General features: G+C 42.0%; 1 protein-coding gene across 1 annotated transcript in view; it reads right to left on the reverse strand.

Annotated features, from left to right (window-relative positions):
- The window catches only part of CCDC149 (coiled-coil domain containing 149), a 72,920-nt gene extending 59,525 nt beyond the window's left edge, over nucleotides 1-13,395 (reverse strand). Inside the window, exons 1-2 of the mRNA XM_010839918.1 lie at nucleotides 10,653-13,395; nucleotides 8,919-8,957 (exon numbers count right to left, since the gene is read on the reverse strand). Of these exons, the coding sequence (XP_010838220.1) occupies nucleotides 8,919-8,957; nucleotides 10,653-10,853 (240 nt within the window). The 5' untranslated portion in view covers nucleotides 10,854-13,395. The remainder of the gene's footprint in view (nucleotides 1-8,918; nucleotides 8,958-10,652) is intronic.
- Nucleotides 13,396-22,226: the final 8,831 nt, after the last annotated feature.

The raw sequence follows: 22,226 nt of genomic DNA on the forward strand, positions 1-22,226 counted from the left end.
AGAACGGGCACCATGATGAGTCTGCACAAACAAACCTTACCAAAATAACCCTATCTTCTGTTAGTTTTCCTATATATCTTTCTAGTTACTGTCCCACAATTTATCATCCCTGGAAGCCCACATGCCCTTTTCTTTTATTAAAATGGTATGTAAACCCCTCCCACCCCAGTCTAAATAATTCTTTTGAGTTTTACTTCCCTGGCAGCTCAGACAATAAAGAATCCACCTGCAATGCAGGAAACCTGGGTTCAACTCTGGGGTCAGAAGATCCCCTGGAGTAGGGCATGGCAACCCACACCAGTATTCTTGCCTGGAGAACTCCATAGACAGAGGGGCCTGGTGGGCTACAGTCCATGGGGTCATAAAGGGGTGGACACGACTAAGCGACTAACACTTTTACTTTTTTTTCTTCTCTGTGAACTTCCATGCACATAAAACATTTGTAAAATTGCTTTTTTCTCCTGTTATCTGCTTTTGTCAGTTAAATTTGCAGGCCCCCATGCACTGAACCTAAGAAGGTAGAGGAAAAGATTTTCCTCTCCAACAGATAAAAACAAAATGAAAGAAAGTGATGAAAAGTTTAACATTAACCTTCCAACCTTGTGCTAACCAGACACTGGAAAGGGCAGCAAAATGGGAAGGCCACATGTTTTCACCCAAGTTCTTAAATAATTCAGCCACCTGGAGGGGAAAGGAGCAACATTTCAGTTATGATCCCTTGAGTTATCCTGAAAACTTTGTAATTTATGAGATATACACCACTTCAGAAACCTAGCCATGGAAAAGTCATCATAATGACTCTCATAATTCTCCATCATAACGTAAAAGTGATGTGTACCAGAAAATCCTGTAACTGCCTTCTCAGCTAGCTGACATATCAAAACCAGGATTTAAAAATTGGAGGGGAAAAAAAATAAGAGAGAGGCAGGTAAAAACGTGGCCTAGGCACTTCCTCAGGAAGACTACTTTTTTTTTTTTTTTAAACTGTGAGAAAGAGACCAGATTTAGAAAATGCTCCTCAACTACATGGTGTTTATCACCTGAACCCTTTAAACTCACACCTCCAGTCGTGCAAAGTACTCAATTAAGCAAGAATATGTTAAAAAAAAAAAAAAAGTTTGAGAAAATGTGGAGTATACTTGAGTGGTGTGATTGATAGCAAATTTAATTGCAATTTCTACTCCGCTGCTTTGGTCTACAGCGACTCCTGTGTTAACAGAGTGCAACTTGCTTTGCTGAGCAATGGCCCCCTGTTCACAGCAACTGCCAAACCTCTGCTACAGCAACAGCTTTCTTATTTACAAAAAACAACCACCCGAAAGAGAGTTCATTCCACACAGTCACACAGTTTTTGGCTGCGTAAGGAGCCCTCGGCCCAACTACTCTCACTTCACAATCTCCAAACACACACTGGCGAAGGCAGGCATTTCCAGGCCCACAGGCAAATGCTCTTCTATGGGCTGAGGAGATTGCTATATAAATAAATGTTTGCTTAATCTTGGCTATTATGGTTCTGCATCTGCCACTTTAGTGGCTCCTGTAATAGCTCCCAAGTTCTTTAGACTCATTGAGCTTAAATCCCTCCATCTATAGATTGGGGGAAGCCCTCACCTTTCTGACAAAAGCTGTTGCAAGGACTCGAAGGGCTTCTGAGCAGGAGGCGGTAGCACTCAGAAGGAAGTGGGGGGGGGCGGTTCCCACAGGCTGAACCCTGGATTTCTTCCCAGTTTCCCTGGTGTAACAGTGAAGCTGTACTGTTCAAAGTGTTATAAAAAGAAACATCTCAAAGCACTCAAGACCTTTGAAGGAAGTTTTAGGTTCTGAGCATCAAACTGGAATGCATATACAAAGTTGCTCTGATTTGTGGTCACAGGGGACTAAAATAAGATTGACCAAGAAGATTTTCTGCTGAAGCAAAAGGCTCCCTCCCATTCTACAAAGGGTCATTCCGTGCTCTGATTTCTCCAGGGTTGTCATTCTGGCGCATGTCATCATCCAAATAAGCCATCACTTTTTAAGGGAAGAAAGCAAAGGCCCCCTCCCAGAACTAAGAGGAATACCTCCCCTGGTACCTCCACTTGAAATCAAAACAGGCAAAGACAAAGATGTGTTTGATTGTTTATTCAAGGAGGAGTCTGCTAGGGGAAAACTGTGTTGCCATGACCCCAAAGAATCCCAACCTGTAAGAAGATTAACCCCAGGTCATTTAAATTCCCCTTTATCTCCTTTGGAGGAACTACTTGTTTAGCAAAAGAAAAATATTAAAGGGTCATCTGAGATCTTTTGGTGATCTTGCACTGCACTGCAGAGAGGTGCTCTGTGTATAGTTCTGCCTGGAGTATCAAGAAGAAATTTTCATTTCAATATCCCCTGAGAAGCTATTAGTGAAATCACTGTTGTCACGATGTCTTCACTGCTTCTTTAACAGATGATTTGCCATTGGAAATTGAGTTGTTTTAAAAAGGATTCTAAATTCTAAAAGAGAGCCTCGATTGACAACCATATTTCTAGAACTACAAACGTGAATGTTCTTGTCTATCCTGAGAGGAGGAGACAAAAAACAGGTAGATATTATGACCGGACACTGGTTGCCACAAGAAAGAACACTGGCCTAACAGATACAGATTTCTAGCTCAGTTTCTGGTTCTCAACCACTGCTTACGCAGAAGGCTTCAGATAAAGCACTTCATCTTTGAACTTCCAAAACGGGTTGGATTAAATATTGACTATGCTTTTTCCTGGACTTCCCTGGTGGCTCAGATGGTAAAGAATCTGCCTGCAATGCAGGAGACCTGGGTTCAATCCCTAGGTTGGGAAGATGCCCTGGAGGAAGGCATAGCAACCCACTCCAGTATTCTTGCCTGGAGAATCCCCATGGATAGAGGAGCCTGGAGGTCTACAGTCCATGGGGTCGCAAAGAGTCAGACATGAATGAGTGACTGAGCACGTGCTCTTTCCAATTCAAACAGCCTCAGAGTCAAATAAGGAACAAAAACCTAAATTAGAACACTGAACAACACACTAGCAGATTTGGATTTTTAGTCCTGCTCTGTTCACCTGCTGTATGACCTTGGACAAGTCACAAGAAAAATGAAAGACTTAGGTAACACCCAGTGAGCTCCCCATGGGATCACAAAGAGCCGGACACTACTGAGCAACTGAACAACAACACTGAGCACTCACCAAGCACAGGCAACGGGCTTTATACAGGTTATCACAGTAATTCTTTATGAAAATTTTATGAATCTATCTCATGATTACGTTCACTTTGGAGAGGAGGAAACTGAGTCTCAGAAAGGTTACACAGCTTGCCCTAGATCAGCCAGTCAGCAAGTGGAAGTATTATACTTGAATCCCCCAAGCTGGATGCCAGAACCTCAGCTTTTATATATTACCTTTCAACTTTAGGAAAGATCTAACTTGCCGTGAGGCCGCAGAAGCCAGCTGGCGGATGACACACATACACAGATACCCGTGTGCAGGCACACCATACGGACACGGCCTCTGAAAAGCGCAAAGCCCTGCAAAGCTGCGGATACGGTACTGCTTCTGCCTATATTTGAGAAGAACTCGCAAGACATTTGTAGCCAGCTCGAGCTGCTATAACAAAGCACCACAGACTGGGTGGCTTATAAACAACAGAAGTTTATGTCTCACAGTTTTAGAGGCAGGGAATTGGAGATCAAGGTGCCAGCACAGGTTCTGGGGAGCCCCCTTTCAGGTGGTAGGTTTCTGGTTTTGTACTCACATGGCAGACAAAGCATGCTCTTTCATAACTCTCCGAAGGGCGCTGAATCTGCTCATGAGGACTCTACGCTCATGACCTCACCTCATCCTAACTACCTCTCAGAGGCGCCACCTCCCAACACCACCACACTGAGGAGCGGAGTTTCAACGTGTGAATTTATTGGGGGCGGGGGGGAAGTAAACATTCAGTCCAAAAGACAGTGATGATAGTAATCTCTCCTTCTGAGCTGAAGAGGGGAGGAAGCCATAGGAATCCCTCCTTCAGTCAAGAAACTGAAGCCACAGTTTCGAGGCCTGTGGCCAATGAGGTCCTCAATACTGCATCTTCCCCTGTTCCACTGTGGGGATCTCTTGACCCCCTTCCATGTCCCATCTGTTACCCCGGCAGCTGGTTCTCATCCCAATGCCTTCTGCTAACACAGGTACATTTGCTTTGCAGCTGGAGGGGTAAATACTTCACCTACTGTTTTGCCTTTGGGATAAACACGCGATATAAGACAGGAGACACTAGGTCAGGGTGCACACTTCCACCCCTTGTTCCTGCTGAGGAAAAAGCGAAGAAGGTAATTGTGCCTCTCTCATCCAGTACCAGCACACAGATGCCAAAGCTGTCTGCTTCTGGCTAAATGGAAAGTTTCACTGTAACCAGCACCTGCAAATTCAACAGTGCATTTTCTTCCCCACACTGAGCTAATGAAGAGGGCATCTGAACACCCTTGCCCATCCAAAAACCAACAGCATACTTTTATAAATCAACTAAAGGTAAACAAAATTTGAAAACCTATATTTTAAACAGGTAAGAATTTTCCCACAAATACTAGAACTATTTCCCCCCATTGTTTATCAAGACATTTTTTCCATTACTAAGCCAGAATTCCCTCCCTGGCTTTGGGCTATATTTTTCTCTCCATTGCACCGACTAAACCATTTAACATCCTATGTATTTTAATTATTTTGTTTATTGTCTGCTCTCAGCATCTCTACTGTGATGCTTAGGTAACTTAAGGTAACTATATTATTTATCATCCAAATCAAGACACTCTGGAGAGAGAAGGGAGCACTAATACAAATTATGTCAGAACAGGGACTTCCCTGGCAGTCCAGTGGTTAAGAATTTGCCTTCCAAAGCAAGGGGTGTGGGTTCCATCCCTGGTTGGGTAGCTAAGATCCCACATGCCTCCTGGTCTATCTCTATATATGTGTGTGTGTGTGTGTGTGTCTGTGTGTGTGTGTGTGTGTGTGTAACAGAAGCAATATTGTAACAAATTCAATGAAGACTTTCAAAATGGTCCCGTTCCAGTATTCTTGCCTGGGTAATCCCATGGACAGAGGAGCCTGGCAGGCTGCTCACAAAAAAGAGTAGGACAACCACATCAAAAAAATCTTACATAAAAATAAAATTATGCCAGGACAAGAGGTGCAAATGACAATGCTCTTGAGCCGTTTAGGTTTCACACGCTCAAGGATTTGGGTCTGACTTTTTTCACTCCTGTGTTCCTAGTGCCTAATCAGCACAGGATACACATAAGGTGTTCCATAAACTCTTACTGAACCATGGTGGCTCTAAGAATGAGCTCTGAGTAGACTGCAGGACTTTATACTCTTTCTCCTTCACCAATTCCTTATGTTATTTCCCTTCAGTAATTTACTTAACTGCTACTGGCTTCAATTTCCTAGTTTGTCTGATGGCAATAATAATAATAACCCCACCTCCCATGGTGGTGTGGGAATTAAATGGGATCCTCCAAGGTGTAATGTTGGGCATAGGGTCTGATATGGCAAGGATGAGCACTCAAAAACACTGGCTGCCATCATTACGATTTGTCATTCTAAGACTGCTCAGGAAGGCACGTAGAGCAGATGGTTAAGACACAGTCTACCCAGCATCCTGTCACCATGACAACAGCAGAAGCTGCCTTATATCTACAGTATGCCTGGCCATGCCCAGCTGACCCTGAAGTGGACTCCTGGACTGAGCCTGGCCTAGGGGAGCTATCTCCTGGGACTCAGGGAGCAGCTTCTTCCTAGAGATCAAAGACGTGGGATCTGTAGCCCTTATGTGGTCAGCAGTCATGTTTCCTATTCTATAGAGAAAGCAGGTCCAGAAAAAGAAATGAGAGCTGACCCAGAGAATGCTGAAGGCAGAGGAAAAACCTGGGGGCCCCTGAGTGCTGGTGGTAGCTGGTCTTGAGGCCTGGCTGTATTTCTGCCTCCCAAGGTGGCTGCTCACCCAACCCTTCTGAGGTTCTATGAGCCAGTAACTTCCTCTTTGGCCCAAGCTATTTCAAGTTTCCGAGTGTAACCAGAAGAGTCCTGACAAAGGCACACAAATATATAGTTGATTAGAAAAGAAAGGGATGATCAGGAGGGGAAGAGGATGATAAATATTTATTGATCCTCACCCTGTGCCAGGCACTGTGCTGAAGACTCTACTTTAGTTATCTCATTTGTTTCTCACAGCTACACCATGCAGTGGGCACCATATTTATTCCCATTTTGTAGATGGAAACACCAAGTCTCAGGCCCAGAAAGGAAATTTCCCAAGGCACATGATTAGTTCAGTGGGTATCACTGCCTTTCCATCCCAGGTGATTAACCTAAGCCAATTAATGAATAGTATCCTCCCAGTGAATATTAACGGAGAAGGAGATGGCAACCCACTCCAGTGTTCTTGCCTGGAGAATCCCAGGGATGGTGGAGCCTAATGGGCTGCCATCTACGGGGTTGCACAGAGTCAGACATGACTGAAGCGACTTAGCAGTGAATATTAACAGACCAGGAAGGAGAGCATGTCCTACATTGGCCCAGTGAGACTGGAGGGAAGGACTTATATTCCAGGGCTGGGTTTTCAGTCTTTCCTGCTTATAGGAACTGGCCTCAGGAGAAAGCTGATGCTAAATTCAAGAAGAAACTGATGTTAAAATCGGCACAGTGATAGAATAGTCTGATAAAATATACGATTCCCAGCTCAATGTGAACTTCAGATTAACAGTCAATATTGTTTTAGTTAAGTAAATATTATTGCATGATACATGAAATTGAAAGTGTTAGTCACTCAGTCGTATCTGACTCTTTGCAACCCCACGCCCTGTAGCTCATCAGGCTCCTCTGTTGATGGAATTCTCCAGGTAAGAATACTGGAGTGGGTAGCCATTTCCTTCCCCAGGGGATCTTCCTGACCCAGGGATCGAACCCACATCTCCTCTGGGCCACCAGGAAAGTCCCACACTCTTATACTAAAAAGGTGTTCATGGTCCATCTGAAATCCAAGATTTGATTTACTGTATTTTTCTTTGATAAGTATGGTAGAGAAAAGAGAATGAGTACATGACACTGCAGCATCTGAGACCCGCACTACCTCTCAACTTGCGGTTATGCAAGGGTATCAACTCCTTTACTGTTTGAGCAGTTTAGAATGTCTGTCACTGGTACCCTAGTCCATTCTATGTCATCCATCACAGGCAGGAAGGGTGCAGAGCCCAAGCTCAAACCACCACACTAAATCCTAAAGGGACAGAAACTAAATGCCATATTAAAAGCTACAAAACCAGAACTTAGGACATTGAACCTGTTTGTTTCCCCAGAGTTGTAAGAATACAGCTTGACAGACTTACTGGAATTCATCAGATTCTCTTCAGTCAATGTAAATTTTTTATTATAAAGTCACGGAACGTGAATTCACTTACACTGTAAAACTCCTTCATGAATACTAACAAACCCTAAAATCGCAGCAAAGATGACAGCTCATAGACACCAAAAACAAAAACATAAGTGATCCCACACTAAGGATCCCAATTTTAAAACACTTATGATAAATTTACACATCATTTTGTTTAGGAAAAAAACATCAATTAGCTCCATAGAAGAATCTGATATTAGCTCAAAGCTGGAGCATTACAAAATAATCAAATAAAATAGGAAAGGAATATGGGAGTGACCAGAACTGAATGCCTGAAAGGGTAACCGCAGGACTGAATTGTTATTTAAGGGTAAATGTTGTATGTGTGTGTGTCTACAGTTTACACAGTTATGAAGCTTACGTGTTTATATGCTGTGCCAGGTATATGACCAATGAACAAAAACAGGATGTTGGCTGAGCCACTACAGCTCTGAGGACAGCAAACAATTCCTGAGTCCTTATTTTCATCCACCAGTTTTGAAGCCCTGCTCTGGTGCAGAGGGTTTCCCATAACATGGAACACATAGCATTAATATCACCATCATCCAGGCTACCTTCAGGCCCATGAAAGGCTACCAGTCAGGGTGTGTCAGTATAGAAAACTGTGAAGTTAAGGAAACAGCTAACAAGATATCTTTGAAAAAAGCAATATATATATGTATGCATGCAACTGGATTTTAAAAATTTGATGTATGATATTCCTGGACATAATGCTATAAAAGTGTTAACTGTCCCTACATCAATCTATAAATTTAAGAAAACTCCAATCAAAATACCAACAGGAATGGGTTTGGGTGGGGTGGGGATCAGAGGAGGACTTGATAAAATATTTGTCAGTTATATTAAAAAAAAAAAAAAGAAATCTGAAAAGAAAGAGCAAAGCAAAGGATAATAGCCCAAATAGGTATTGAAAGTATAAACAAAACAGAATAATGTGGTACAAATAGGATGGTACAGGAAGCTCAATGGAACAAACAGAAAGTCCAGAAACACACACACACACATATACTCAAGATAAGGATTTGTTCATTGATAAAAGTAGGCACCTACAATCTGTGGGAAATGGATTCATCAATAAACAATGCTGGTTAGCATTTAGGAGAGAACATAAATGGCTTATGAGTTTTGCTGGGAAGATGTCTTTAAAAGTCTCAAGTGGCAGAATGGCATTCATCCATGGAACAGTGAACTAAAGCCCGCTAGCAGTGTGCCCTCAACTTGTGGTTTTTCAACAGGGTCCCCTGTTGAAAGGGAACACGGTCAACTTGGGTGTCCTCTTCTATCCTGTTAGACTTCACTGTGTCCCCTTCACCCAACCCTTAGCTCCTCTTTGTAGTCAGTGTTTCTGAACCACACTTCCCCCAGTAATACAAACACCTCTGAGAAATTAAAAGATTTCTCTACACATTTTGGGATTCCCTGATCCTCCAGTTGTTGTAAGACATCAATACAAACATCCTGAGAGTTACCAAAGATCAGGAGAAAGTCTTACCTGTTTCCTCTTTTCAGGGGGAAGTGATGGATCTCCATCCTACAAAGAAACCAATGTTACATTTTATTTTTTAAAAAATCAGATATACGTAGCTTCAAGGAACTGTACTGAACTATGAACTAAATTCAGACCCTCCACACTCCTGCCCCTTGCAACCAGCAATGTTCTGAACCAAACTAAAATATACTTTAAAAACTGATAACTGTAAACTGAACCAGAGTTATTTTGGGAAAACCTCTAAAGAATCACTTTCAATTAGGACCAATTTATATGTTTTCTATAAGATGGTTGGATGGCATCACTGACTTGATGGACATGAGTTTGAGCAAGCTCCGGGAGCTGATGATGGCCTGGGAAGCCTGGTGTACTGCAGTCCATGGGGTCGCAGAGTCGGACACGACTGAGTGACTAAACTGAACTGATATATTTTCTAAACCTATGTGAGCCAAATAAATTCATTACTTAGATTTATCAAAATTACTTTTGAGCAGACTAAACAAATAGTATTTCATTTGGTTTGCGTTCCTCTTTTAAATAATTAAGATTCAAGGTAATAGTAACGGACACACATATACACGTGCATATACATACACACTTGAATTTTCTCTATAGGCAGAACAATTTGGGGACAGGATATGCCCAAAATACAAGAAAACTAACTGAGAACTTATAGCCCTATCAGATTTTTGTCTTAAAAGGATTTAATTTCTCTCCCTCATGTGCCATCTGGGAATACATAAATATCTCAGGTAAATGATAAATGCTCAGGAAACAGTATTCCTATATCTGATGCAGTCCTCATGTAAGTCAACATTACTTTAACCTTAGGAATCTTTCTATTGTATTCTGTTGAGGACAATTCAATGACCCCAGCAAAGCTGGTTAAACGTAAGCAATAGTGTCAGCACTTAAAAAAGAGATGGCATAAGTGAGAAAAAACGAAGTGAGAATGCAAAATAGCACTATGCAGTTGGTATCCTCCAATTCATTTTAATTTGCATCCTTAAAAATTGTGCCATATGAAAACTAGAGAAAATCTAATTGCCCAGGAGAGGGAAAGGTTTAAAAATTATGGCAATACTACTATGCAAATATTTTTTAATGAGTTAAATCTGTATATATGGCCTAGAGACATGTCCAAAATAAAGTGCTGAGCGAAAAGAGCAAGTTTTAGAGTAACATTTACATAAAGCTGTCCAATAGGACTCTCTGCAATGAGGGACATGTCCCACAGCTAACTGTCCAATATAGCAGCCAGCATGGAAATGTTCTATATAAACACAATCCCATACGGTAGCCCCAGCCAACTATAGCAATTGAGCACATGAAATATGACTAGTCTGAGTGTTCAATTTTATTTAATTCTAATTAATTCAAAATGAAACTTAACCGCATGCAGCTCGTTAGTGGGTTCTGTATTAGAATCAATTTATAACATGAATTCTCCAGAAAAATAAACCCTTCATACAATTCATTAATAAGTAAAAATGGCACATGCAGACACATTCAGGTATGTATGTACATTCACGGGTGCCAGAGCAAGTATCCAGAAGCATATACTTATCAACCAGTATCAAATGGTACTGGGTGTGGAGGAAGTAGGGTTGATGACTTTCATGTCTTTCCAGTTGGTAACTGTCTGGATTCAGCCCTCTTTAGAAGAGATCGCGTGTTTAAAGCCCCTCTTTCTATCTCCGTAAGGGAACAGGGACATCACCATAACGTAATACGCACGATGAGCTCGCGGTACTTCTTCTTCAGGGACTGGTGACGCTCTCGAAGCTGATTGGCCATGAGTTTGTACTGGTCCCTTTCCTGCTGGCATGTGTCCAGCTCCTTGGAAAGGATCAGCAGGGCTTCCTTCTTACTCTCCAGCTTCCTTTTACACACCAGGTACTGCAGAATAAACACACCCACGTGACTCAGAACTGTCATCAAGCCGCCCTCCTTTCACCTGCGTTGGAGTTCACACACTCCGCAGGGTTGATTTTGCTTTGTTGCTTTTTGTCTTCAGAGATCATATACCCAGAGACATTTGTCATTCAATGACACGTGAGCCCAAAAGCTGCTAAAGTACCGGACACAGTACCCTTGTGACAGAACCAGAACCGTGGACGTTCATGAAGTTTGGCCAACTGAGACAGGGAAAATAATTGGTAAGTTAAAGAGCACAATCCTTTTAAACAATTCCATAGTTAAATAGATAACAGGATGCCAAATTTTGTTTCAAAAGGCATTTATATATCCTGATAAGACTGTGTAAAATTCTATTAAAATTTTACAAAATAACGTAACACACATTTAGTAAAAATTCTGTATACTACTAATAATTATCTCTTGGTAGCACAATTATTTGCATGTTTTCTTTAATCTTTATACTTTTTTTATGTTTGCCAAATGTTCTAGAATACACCTATATGGTTTCTATAATTTTAAAAAATACAAAAAATGTAATAAAAATAATTTGATCAAACTATACATTACTACAACAGATTGCACCTGCCCACGCAACCTAGCAGACATTTTCTCACTTGAGAGTTTTTGTTCACTAAAATCAGGCAGAGGTGCGCACTTTTTTCTAGGATTCAAGTGCAGATACCCACCACCCAGAGACCAATTTTATGAGTGAAGTATTTTAGTCACACTAAATTATCCCCTCAAAGTCAAGTTCCATCTTGCTGGAACTCTTCCTCAGAGTTGCAGGATATCTTCGTCCCTCCATCACCCCACTCCCCCCACTATGACAGACCCTCACCTGACAATCACCCACCACCTGGGCCAGAAGCCCCACTGGGATTCTGTCCTTTTAACTGGGTCTATTGTACCATCTGGTGTTATTCACATATGTGAGATGTGGCACTAAATACCTTTTGAATTTGCCCCGTAAAAGACCAAATTCAGAGCATTCATGAAAACAATTTATAGTTTCATTATACACTCTGACATGAGCACTTTGTCATTACGGACGCTCACACAAAGCAGACAGAGGATCAGCACTCCCATACCATTCGAGTCAATGCTCTTTTATGGACAAAAAGCATTACTCATATATAGTGCTTGCTTGGAACTGACTTTGTTAAGTTCAATTTCAAATAAATGAAAGGGGTAAAAGAGAGTTTTGTGCATTAGCACATTTTTTTTCCTTAAAAAAAAAAAGTAATTGCTTAGCTTCAAAAACAAAGGGGAAAGAAAAGCCATTCTGAGATGATTGGAGTTTTAAGAGAGGACACTTCCACCTTGGATGAATCTTATTCCAGGCAGTAATGAGGTTGGAATCCTGCCTTAAAACGTCCCAGATTTTAAGACTTTGACATCGTCTTCGTGGAGGCAAATGGTTCTGTTGCCACAGTGATTTCTCAAGAGTAAAATCCCCGACGTGTAAATATCAGAGAAGAGTAGCTCAAAAATCTGAACAGCAGTGTCCTCAGGGAGGTATTGAGATTTCACAGGAAAAAATACCATTTACACACAGTTTAACAGATCTACCCTTGTGCCTTCAGTTCTTTGCCTGTGATCAGCAGCCTCGGCTGGCAGTGGTGTTAGTACTGATGGCACAAAGACAGCCTTTGTCCCTTCAGATCCAAAGCTAAGGGCCCACATATACTCCGATTCTTCCCACTTTGGGGAAGAAGATCACAATCATGTGTAGATGTTATAAGCTGAAGCAGGCAAGGTTAGAGTCACATCTGGTCTATTGAAGGCGACCAGGTAAGGGCCACCACTTACTGGCAAAATGGAATTCAAGTTCCCTAACCTTGAACTGCAGTCTGTGCGGGTCCAAGAGAGAAGCCGCTTCTCTCCCAAAGCATGACACAAACTGGGCCTTGGAAGCTGTAAAGAGCAGAAGTAGACATCCATTCCCTCTCTGTCTAAGACACTTGGTAGCAAACAGACACAGGGGTGCCTAAGACCCAGGGACCAAGGATTTGAGGAGCAGCATTGCTGCTGTTTGGCTGTGTTTAGGGTGTGGAAAACAAGAATTATAAATTTCATCAAAGCGTAAGAAACCCATTCTGTATAAAGATGAAGCCACTTCAAGTTTGGTCTTGAGAAAGCCACTGCTGGATGGTTCTTTCTTCTGCTTACTGTGGTCTAGAATAGTGAATTGCAAAAATGTTATTCCATGTCATTTGTTTCTATCAGCAGAACAAGCCTTAGGCTTAAGCCTTATTTATAAAATAGCTCCAGTGTTGTTGCTCTGGCTGAAGACGGGACACCTCCTCTGTAGTTCTGCCACCTTGGTGCACTGGCATCAACATAGAGCCCTGCTCTATGTTACCCTGGGATGCTTGTGAAAATGCAGATTTCTGAGCCTGGGCTCAGACTGCTCACCCCCAGCTCACATATTGCCCAAATCGTCAATCTCTGGTGGTTGGCTCAGAAGTCTGCTATTAGCACATGGCACAGGTGATTCTTACTCCACCTGTACTTTGAAAACCCAGGCTCTGGAGGCCTCAGCTTCCCACTGTGAAGTTAGAAACAATGAACATAGTCTGGAGGGACTGAAAGGCCAGCTGCAGCCCAGAATTTCCAGGCAAGCCTCAGTCTCAGAGCCATTCAGGGTTGTCTGAGCCCCCTTTTTATAGCACAGAGGGGTTCTGAACAAGTACAAGCAGGGACCATATTTTACCATCTGGCCAAAGAGCTTCTACATGCAGTCTCATTAAAATATCAATAGAAACTCTGGGAGGTATTTGGGGGTGGGGGTGGGGTGTACTGGGGAATGAGACAGAATTTCTCATTCTTCTAAAATGGTGACAGTTTAGTCCCTGCGGTAGCAACTGCTAAATGGTCCCATTTTCTGTCCCTCCAATTGGAAACAAAAAACAAATGACAAAAAAGAAAGAAAAAGGTGCTGAAGATCCTCCTCCATGGGTCGCTCTGAACAACCAGGGAATGCACAGGTCCAGCCTCAGCCTTACAAGGGACCAGAAACAGAACAGAAAGCGAGACAAGCCAGTCGTTGCGTGTGGGGCGTCTCCGCTTCTAAAGGAGGATAAGTATGGCTGGTGGAAGCGGTGGACAGTAGAAAACGACCAGGCAGAGCCAGGAGGCCTCTGTCCAGATGTAGGTTAAGTGATGGGGTAATCATGAATTTGGGGACCCTGGGAAAGCTCCAGAAAACAGGAAACAAAACAAACTCATGCTGCCTGGGTCTCAGTTTCCACTCTTGGAAAATGAGCAGGGTTCCCCAGAGTGCCTCCTAACATGAGGAACCCATGATTTCAACATCCCATCCAGTATCACTGGGGTGCAGGGTGCTGGGGAGAACACTTGAGGGTGGGGCTCCAACCCAGGAGGCATGACTCACTTCCGGTGCCTAGAAAGTGCCTCCTCTACCTCACCTAGGGCAGAGTTAGCTCAATGATTTCTAAAGATCACTTGCAGCAGTAACTTCAGGACAGCCACCTGGTTGGAAAGGGTGCTCAGGCCAAAGCAATAACCACTGTGTTTGTGATAACCATCTACGACAGAGTGAGAAAAGGCTAAATGTCTGCGTGGTCGTCGTTAGTGCCTCTCGCCAGTATTTCTCGTTCTTCTTTACTTCCAGGCATCTGGCCGGACTGTTCTCCCCCCATTGCTTTGGAGTAAGGCAGAACCATGTAACTTGCTTTATACAGTAAAGGGGAACCAGAGGACTACGAGGCAGTTCCAGGGTGGAAGATCCCGAGGGTCAAGGTATGAATCACCAGCACAACTTGGATCATGGAACCACAGCAGACAACTGCTCTGAAGAATCTTTTGGGTCCACAGAGTAATCTGTGTGATCCAGAAATAAACTTTTGTACCGTTAAGATACAAAGATTTGGGGGTGTTTGTTATCAGAGCACATCTTAGCCCATCCTGACTAACACGATCCATAGCAAAGGATGAGGGTAGCCAGATTGGGGAGATCAAATCTGCCCTGCTCTGTGCTTCTACTGAGTTGCCACAATGATGAGGAGGACTGATATTATCACTATTATTATTGCTGTTAGCAACAACAAAACCAAAGTTTTATGTCAAATGCTTTCCACGGATGATCTCCTTTAATCCCCACAGCACTGCAGTGGAGTTACTGTGTTATTTCAATGTACATTTCCTAAATGAGAAAGTGAGACTGAAAGAGTTTATGTTATATGCTAAGGGTTTAGTAGAGCTAGAATCTGAACCCAAGTCTTTGTATAGCCAAGCTTGTGAAACCCCAATTTCTGACAAACCAAGCATTCCGTGAAAAAACAATCAGAATACTCATGGAGTTGGTTACTACATCTAGTTGGTATTTTCAGCATAGGGAAGCTAAGAAAGGGGAATTTTAAATTTGGCTCCTTTTATGTTTAGAATCTCTTCACCCACCCCCTTCTAAAACTAGATACAAGGCCTGAAGGAAGAAGGAAAAAATAAAGAATTCATGAGCATCCCTCTCCTCTGCTCCTTGTGAGGGAGCCAAGTAGAGGCAACAAGGTTTCCATCCACTTAAAGGAAATGGGATAAGACTAGAGGCTGTTTTCTCAAAAGGCTTGGTTGCAACAATTTTCTATAAATTGTAGTTGGTCTCAATCATTCATTCAGGGAATATTTTCTGGGTGTCTTTCAATGTGTTAGGCACCAAGCCAAGCATTTGGTCTCCTAAATGGATAAATGGTCCTGGGGATTTTGAGAAGGAAAAACATGATACCTGGATAACAAGACGCAATTTCCACAATCCCTTATGGGTTTTTCTGAAACGCCCAAAGTTTTGAAAACTGAAAACGTGTTCACAGTTTGTTAGTGACCTCAGCTGATGTGAGGGTTTTTACTGTCTTATGCCACAGATTGTGAATATTCATACATTTGCTGAAGACAAATCAATGTGTTTGATTATTTGCTGCCGCCCAGAAGTCTACTGGGGCTGATACACAATATACACTTCACTTACTGCATTTCCTTTCAGATGCCAAAAATCCTGCCTCAGAAACATATCTGGGGGCCAAGGATATCAGATACAGAAACTGCCTTTTATTTCAAAGTCACCCTTGCAAATCTCTATATAGTCTCAAAGACACATTTGTGATGAAAATCAAATCTTTCTCAAACAGTTAATTATCCAAACCTAGGACATTATTAGATTTTTTTATTTCCTTATATAGGCAAGGAAAAACTGAAAATACATTACATGCAGTAAATGTTCAAGCTGTCACAATGCTTACATGCCTATTCCCATCACCTCATAATGCCTTTACTCTTGAAAATTAGCATGAACACTGGAGCAGGGATAAACCTCCCAGATAACCCAAGTGACTTGCCCAATTGCAAAGAACAAGGTTCCCAGCTGCCAGCATCTTCCATAACAGTGTCTTCCAAACTGTGGGTCACAATACATCAGTTTGTGTAATGAACTCAATTCAGCTGCTACCCTCGTTTTCTTTAAAACAAAAACAAAACCAGAATAGAACAGAAAATAGCGTGATCCCATGCAGTAAATTAAGTATTATTTCATGAAACTTTTGTCTGTTAATATGTGTGTAGGAACAAACACACTTTCTATGCATATTTTCAACATATTCTGTGGACTGCCATTCTAAAGTTTGGAAATGACTTTTCTACAATAAGTTACTCCATACATTTATTCATTCATTCAACAAATATTTAGTGAAAGACAGCAAGAGAGGCAAGAATGTAGCTGGGGGGTAAAGCCATTATGTAATAGAATTAACCAGTTCTTTGGGGTTGAGGTGTAACTCGGATTAATTAATACCTGCTCTGCCTACCTCTGGCACCCCACTCCAGTACTCTTGCCTGCAAAATCCCATGGACGAAGGAGCCTGGTGGGCTGCAGTCCATGGGGTCGCTGGGAGTCGGACACGACTGAGCGACTTCACTTTCACTTTTCACTGTCATGCATTGGAGAAGGAAATGGCAACCCACTCCAGTGTTCTTGCCTGGAGAATCCCAAGGATGGAGGAGTCTGGTGAGCTGCCATCTGTGGGGTCGCACAGAGTCGGACACGACTGAAGCGACTTAGCAGCAGTAGCAGCAGCAGCTGCCTACCTCAATGAGATTACTGGGAGCTTGAAATGCAAGGTATGATGTTAATATTTGGCTTTGGAAACATTCTCAAAACTGAAGGCATTATTTTTTTACAGCACTTAAAGCTTACAAAACATTTTCCCAGAGACTCTCGTTTGATAGGCAACATTATATGGCAATTTTAACAAAAACTGCTTTCCCCATTTTATAGACAAGATAGCTGAGATTAATCGTCTTTTTCAAAGTCACAATGCTAACAACTGTCAGTTCAAACTAGGGCTCTTAATTATGAATTTCAGATTCTTTTTAATATTCTGTATTGGTACCAATTAAATTATTAGCAATTCCACAAATCACCTCTCTTGGGTCAAACCATATTTTTAACAAGACACTCTTAGAGATAATTGTGTAACTGAAAACCATTTTAATTCATAGTATTTTGAGACCCTGTTTGGAAGACAGGCAGCCCTCCTGGGGCCTTTTCTTTTTAAAAAAATGTATTTATTTTAATTGCAGGCTAATTACTTTACAATATTGTGGTGGTTTTTGCCATACATCAACATGAATCAGCCATGGGTGTACATGTGTCCCCCAGTCCTGAACCCCCCTCCCCACGCCATCCCTCTGGGTTGTCCCAGAACACCAGCTTTGAGTGCCATGCTTTATGCATCGAACTTGCACTTTTACATATGGTAATACCCATGTTTCGATGTTATTCTCTCAAATCATCCCACCGCCTTCTCCCACATAGTCCAAAACTCTGTTCTTTATATCTGTGTCTCTTTTGCTGTCTTGCATATAGGGTCATTGTTATCATCTTTCTAAATTCCATATATTTCGTTAATATACCATATTGGTGTTTCTCTTTCTGACTTACTTCACTCTGAATAATAGGCTCCAGTTTCCTCCATCTCATTAGAACTGACTTAAGTGCATTCTTTTTTTATAGCTGAGTAATAGTCCATTGTGTATATGTACCACAATTTCCTTATCCATTCGTCTGCCAGTGGATGTCTAGATTCCTTCCATGTCCTGGCTGTTGTAAACAGTGCTGCAATGAACATTAGGGTACACGTGTCTCTTTCAATTCTGGTTTCCTTGGTGTGTATGCCCAGCAGTGGGATTGCTGGGTCATATGGTAGTTCTATTTCCAGTTTTTTAAGGAATCTTCACACTGGTCTCCATAGTGGCTGTACTAGCTTGCATTTCCACCAACAGTGTAAGAGGATTCCCTTTTCTCCACACCCTCTCCAGCATTTATTTTTTGTAGACTTTTGGATCGCAGCCATTCTGACCAGCATGAGATGATACCTCATTGTAGTTCTGATTTGCATTTCTCTGATAATGAGTGATGTTGAGCATCTTTTCATGTGTTTGTTAGCCATCTGTATTTCTTCTTTGGAGAAATATCTGTTTAGTTCTTTGGCCCACTTTTTGATAGGGTCATTCATTTTTCTGGTGTTGAGCTGCATGAGCTGCTTGTATATTTTGGAGATTAATTCTTTGTCAGTTGTTTCATTTGCTATTATCTTCTTCCATTCTGAAGGCTGCCTTTTCACCTTGCTTATAGTTTCTTTCATTGTGCAAAAGCTTTGAAGCTTAATTAGGTCCCATTGTTTATTTTTGTTTTTAGTCCCATTATTTTGGAAGGTCAGTCATAGAGGATCCTGCTGTGATTTATGTCAGAGAATGTTCTGCCTATGCTTTTCTCTAAGAGTTTTATAATTTCTGGTGTTACATCTAGATCTTTAGTCAAGTTTGAGTTTATTTTTGTGTATGGTGTTAGAAAGTGTTCTAGTTTCATTCTTTTACAGGTGGTTGACCAGACTTCCCAGCACCACTGGTTAAACAGCCTTTTCTCCATATTTTTGCCTCCTTTGTCAAAGATAGGGGTACCTAGGTGTGTGGATGTATCTCTGGGCTTTCTATCCCGGGGCCTTTTCAGTCGCATTTCACGGGGAGTGGCTGAAGAGGCAGAGGCCACCTACAGTCCTACTCAGTGTTCAGCCAAGTCCATGTTCCCAAGAGCTCTGCTAGTGGAGTGTCAGATGATAGTCAGTTCACCACACTGGGGTATTCACCAGCTGAATCGTGGGCATAAGACACTTTATTTTTCAAAGAGCAGTCGAACTCATAATTGTCTAAGTCGTAACTCAGGCCTAGCCCTCTTGGCTAACTCCAATTCTACCCCTAACAACCCTGCATCCAGGCAATCTCGTTCAGTCCAATGACTTTCGCTGTCATCTCTGTGCTGATTTTACCCAAATTGATATCCCAGCTCAGACCACTCCCCTGTATTCCTGCTCTGCTAGCCAATGTGTACCTCTATTTGAGCATCTTAGAGGCATTTTAAATGAGCCCTTGATATTCTCTCAGACCTGTCCTGCTCCAGACCTGCCCTGTTGGTAAACCAAACCATATTTGGTTTTCCATGAAAACCCTGGACTCGCCCTTGCCTCCTTTTCTTTCCCAGCCCTCATGTATTCATCAGCAAATCCTATGGGTGCTATCTTCATAAGACATATTGAATTCAAATGCTTCTCACTCACTTCTACCCTTATCATCCTCCTTCAAGTCACCATCATCTCTTGATTGGACTGTGGCCCTAGCCTCCTATTTCTACTTCCTCATTCTACCCACCTCTATTTTCCAAATAGTAACAAGAAAGATGCTTTTCCATGGTGCCAAATGGTGGTTCAAAAGCTCGTATCACACTGAAACAAAGTCCAAAGTCCTTCTATTCCCCCTTGCACAGTGCTCTCCATCTTCACTGGTCTCCTTGCTAGCTTTGACCACATTAAGCCAATTCCAACCTCAGGACCTTTGCACTGCTCTCTGCTTGGATTGCGTGGCTTCTTCCCTGGTTTTATTCAAATTTCTATTGTAATGTCTCCTTCTTAGGAAAGAGATTCTCAATCTCCTAATACTGTGTTACCTTCCTTCATAGTACTTACCACTTGACCTTGAGTTATAGGACTAATTATTGATTTACTTTTAACATCTCCACATCCATAGCAGCAAGAATGTGATGTTTTATCCAGATCCCCAAAGCCAAGAACAGCACATGGTATATGGCTAATGAATGAGAAAACTTAATCTTACTACATCTTCAACACACCTGTGACCCATGTGATATTGGACCCATTTTACAGATTCTCAAACTTATAGCTAGTGAAGACCTCAGGGATGGTCTAAGACAAGCCCATCATTATATAAATGAGGAAGCTGGGACTCAGAATAGTAAATTGACTTATCCAAGGCTGGCAAGTAGATGCCAGAGCTAAAATCTAAACTGAGGATTCTTCTCATTCCAAGTTTAGCACCATTTTCACATTACCTAATTAAGGCACACGTTCCTGGCTAGGGAGTCACAAATGCCTATAAACTTAGAATAGTGCCTAGTACTTTTTATAGTAATAATAATTATTATTATAAGAAAAGAGATAATAATAGATGATAGTAAGTAGCCTCATCATCATTCATGAATAGTTACTAACTATATAATATGTTAAATGCTATAAAGAAGCAAAAACAAAACTCCCAGAACACAAAGAAAAGCAGTTCAGAGTAACAGCTGACAGCATGGCAGAAAAAGCTGGAATGCCTATATTCAAATCTTGGCTTTACCACTCACTAGTTATCAATTACTCAGCCTCTCTGTGCCTCAGTTATACCATTTATTAAATGAGTATAATTAAAGTATCTTCACAGGGCAGATGTGAGCATTAAAAGCACTTGCATATGTAAAACATTTAAAATAGTAAGTGCTGTATCCACCTTCATTGTTATTACTACTATTTTTATCATGAGCCAAGTGATCAAAGAAGGTACTCAAAGAGCTGGAGGAAGATGTGAACATTTGAAATGGATTCTGAAGAATAAGTAGATGGATAAATTTTGTCTGGGGATAGATGGAGTTGTGACAGGAGTGGTGATGGGAAAACAATACTCCTAGCAGGGAAACAGCCACAGAGAAACACAAAGGTGAGCAGCAGGAAGACACATTGTCAGCACAGCAAGCAGCACCCAGGGCTGGCTCCAGTGGAGAGGTGGGGATAAAAGCTGTGTGAGATGAAGATGGAAGGAGAGATAGATGGTGGCCGGGTCAGAAAGGGCCTGGAAGTGTTGCTGACGAGTTCAGATTTCATTCTTTCAGCAGGCAGGAGCCCCAAGGGTTTCTGCATAGAGGAGTGACATTAAGAATCCTTTTAGAAAGACAGTTTTGTTCTGACAGCATGTAGTGTACATTATCTTAGACTCCACAGCTTGGGTAGAACTGGCTACCAAGCCCATGGGGGAGGGGAAGGATCTGGGGTTCGGGGCCCCCTGTGTCTACACCTCTGAATCCTGTTTTGATCTGAACTGTCAGGCCCACAAAGAACACACTGGCTTTGCTATTTCTTAATGTAGGGGTCTGTGATCACCTTGCATAATGCAATATTGATAAGCAAGGTGCTACCTAGGCAACCAGATGCATGCATGGGCTTAGCCTCTGCCTTAGCAGCTGGTATCACAATCACATGAGGGGTTGGGAAATGGGTCACAAGGCCACCCAGCCATGTTCCAAAGGGCTGAGCTGAACAGGGCACTGGCAAATGCCCCACTTTCTGGTCACCTGGGTGGGGCCAAGGGATACACACTGGGTTCTCCTTAGGCCCCCATTTCCGCTCTTCAGTCAGGGTGTGATTCTGCTTATCAAGTTCATGTGTGGTGTACACACCAGGGATATTTGCTCTCTACCTCAGAAAAGGTAAGTTTGTTTTCAGAGAGGGGAAGGGAAAAAAAGCAGTAGTCTCTGAATGTCTACTATGTGCCAGGCACTGTTAGGAATAATAATAATGTGAAGAAGACCTTTATTTGATTATAAGAGTAAGTGGAACAGCCACTACTGAGTGAAAATTACTAGTTTCCAAATCATGCCAAAAGCTCTGCTTTAAACATTTTTTTTTTTAACCCTGAAATAACTTGTTTGATCAGCCCCATTTTAGAGATAAGGACACTGAAGCCCAAAGAGGTTAATTTATCTTCATCATGAAGGTCATAAGTAGTGAAGGCAGACTGTTCTCTGCACATATCTGTTAGGATCCTTTGGTTGCAGGCAACGGTAATCCACACTCTTTCCTAGGAATGTGTTGAAAGGATGAAAAAGTAAAAATGAAAGTGAAAGTCACTCAGTCGTGTCTGATTCTTTGAGATCAATTCTTGAGACCAATTCTTTGTCCGATTCATGGACTATAACTCGCCAGGCTCCTCAGTCCATGGAATTCTCCAGGTAAGAATACTGGAGTGGGTAGCCTTTGCCTTCTCCAGGGGATCTTT

Source organism: Bison bison, unplaced genomic scaffold (assembly GCF_000754665.1).
Source record: "Bison bison bison isolate TAMUID 2011002044 unplaced genomic scaffold, Bison_UMD1.0 scf7180017864136, whole genome shotgun sequence".
NCBI classification, from domain to species: domain Eukaryota; kingdom Metazoa; phylum Chordata; class Mammalia; order Artiodactyla; family Bovidae; genus Bison; species Bison bison.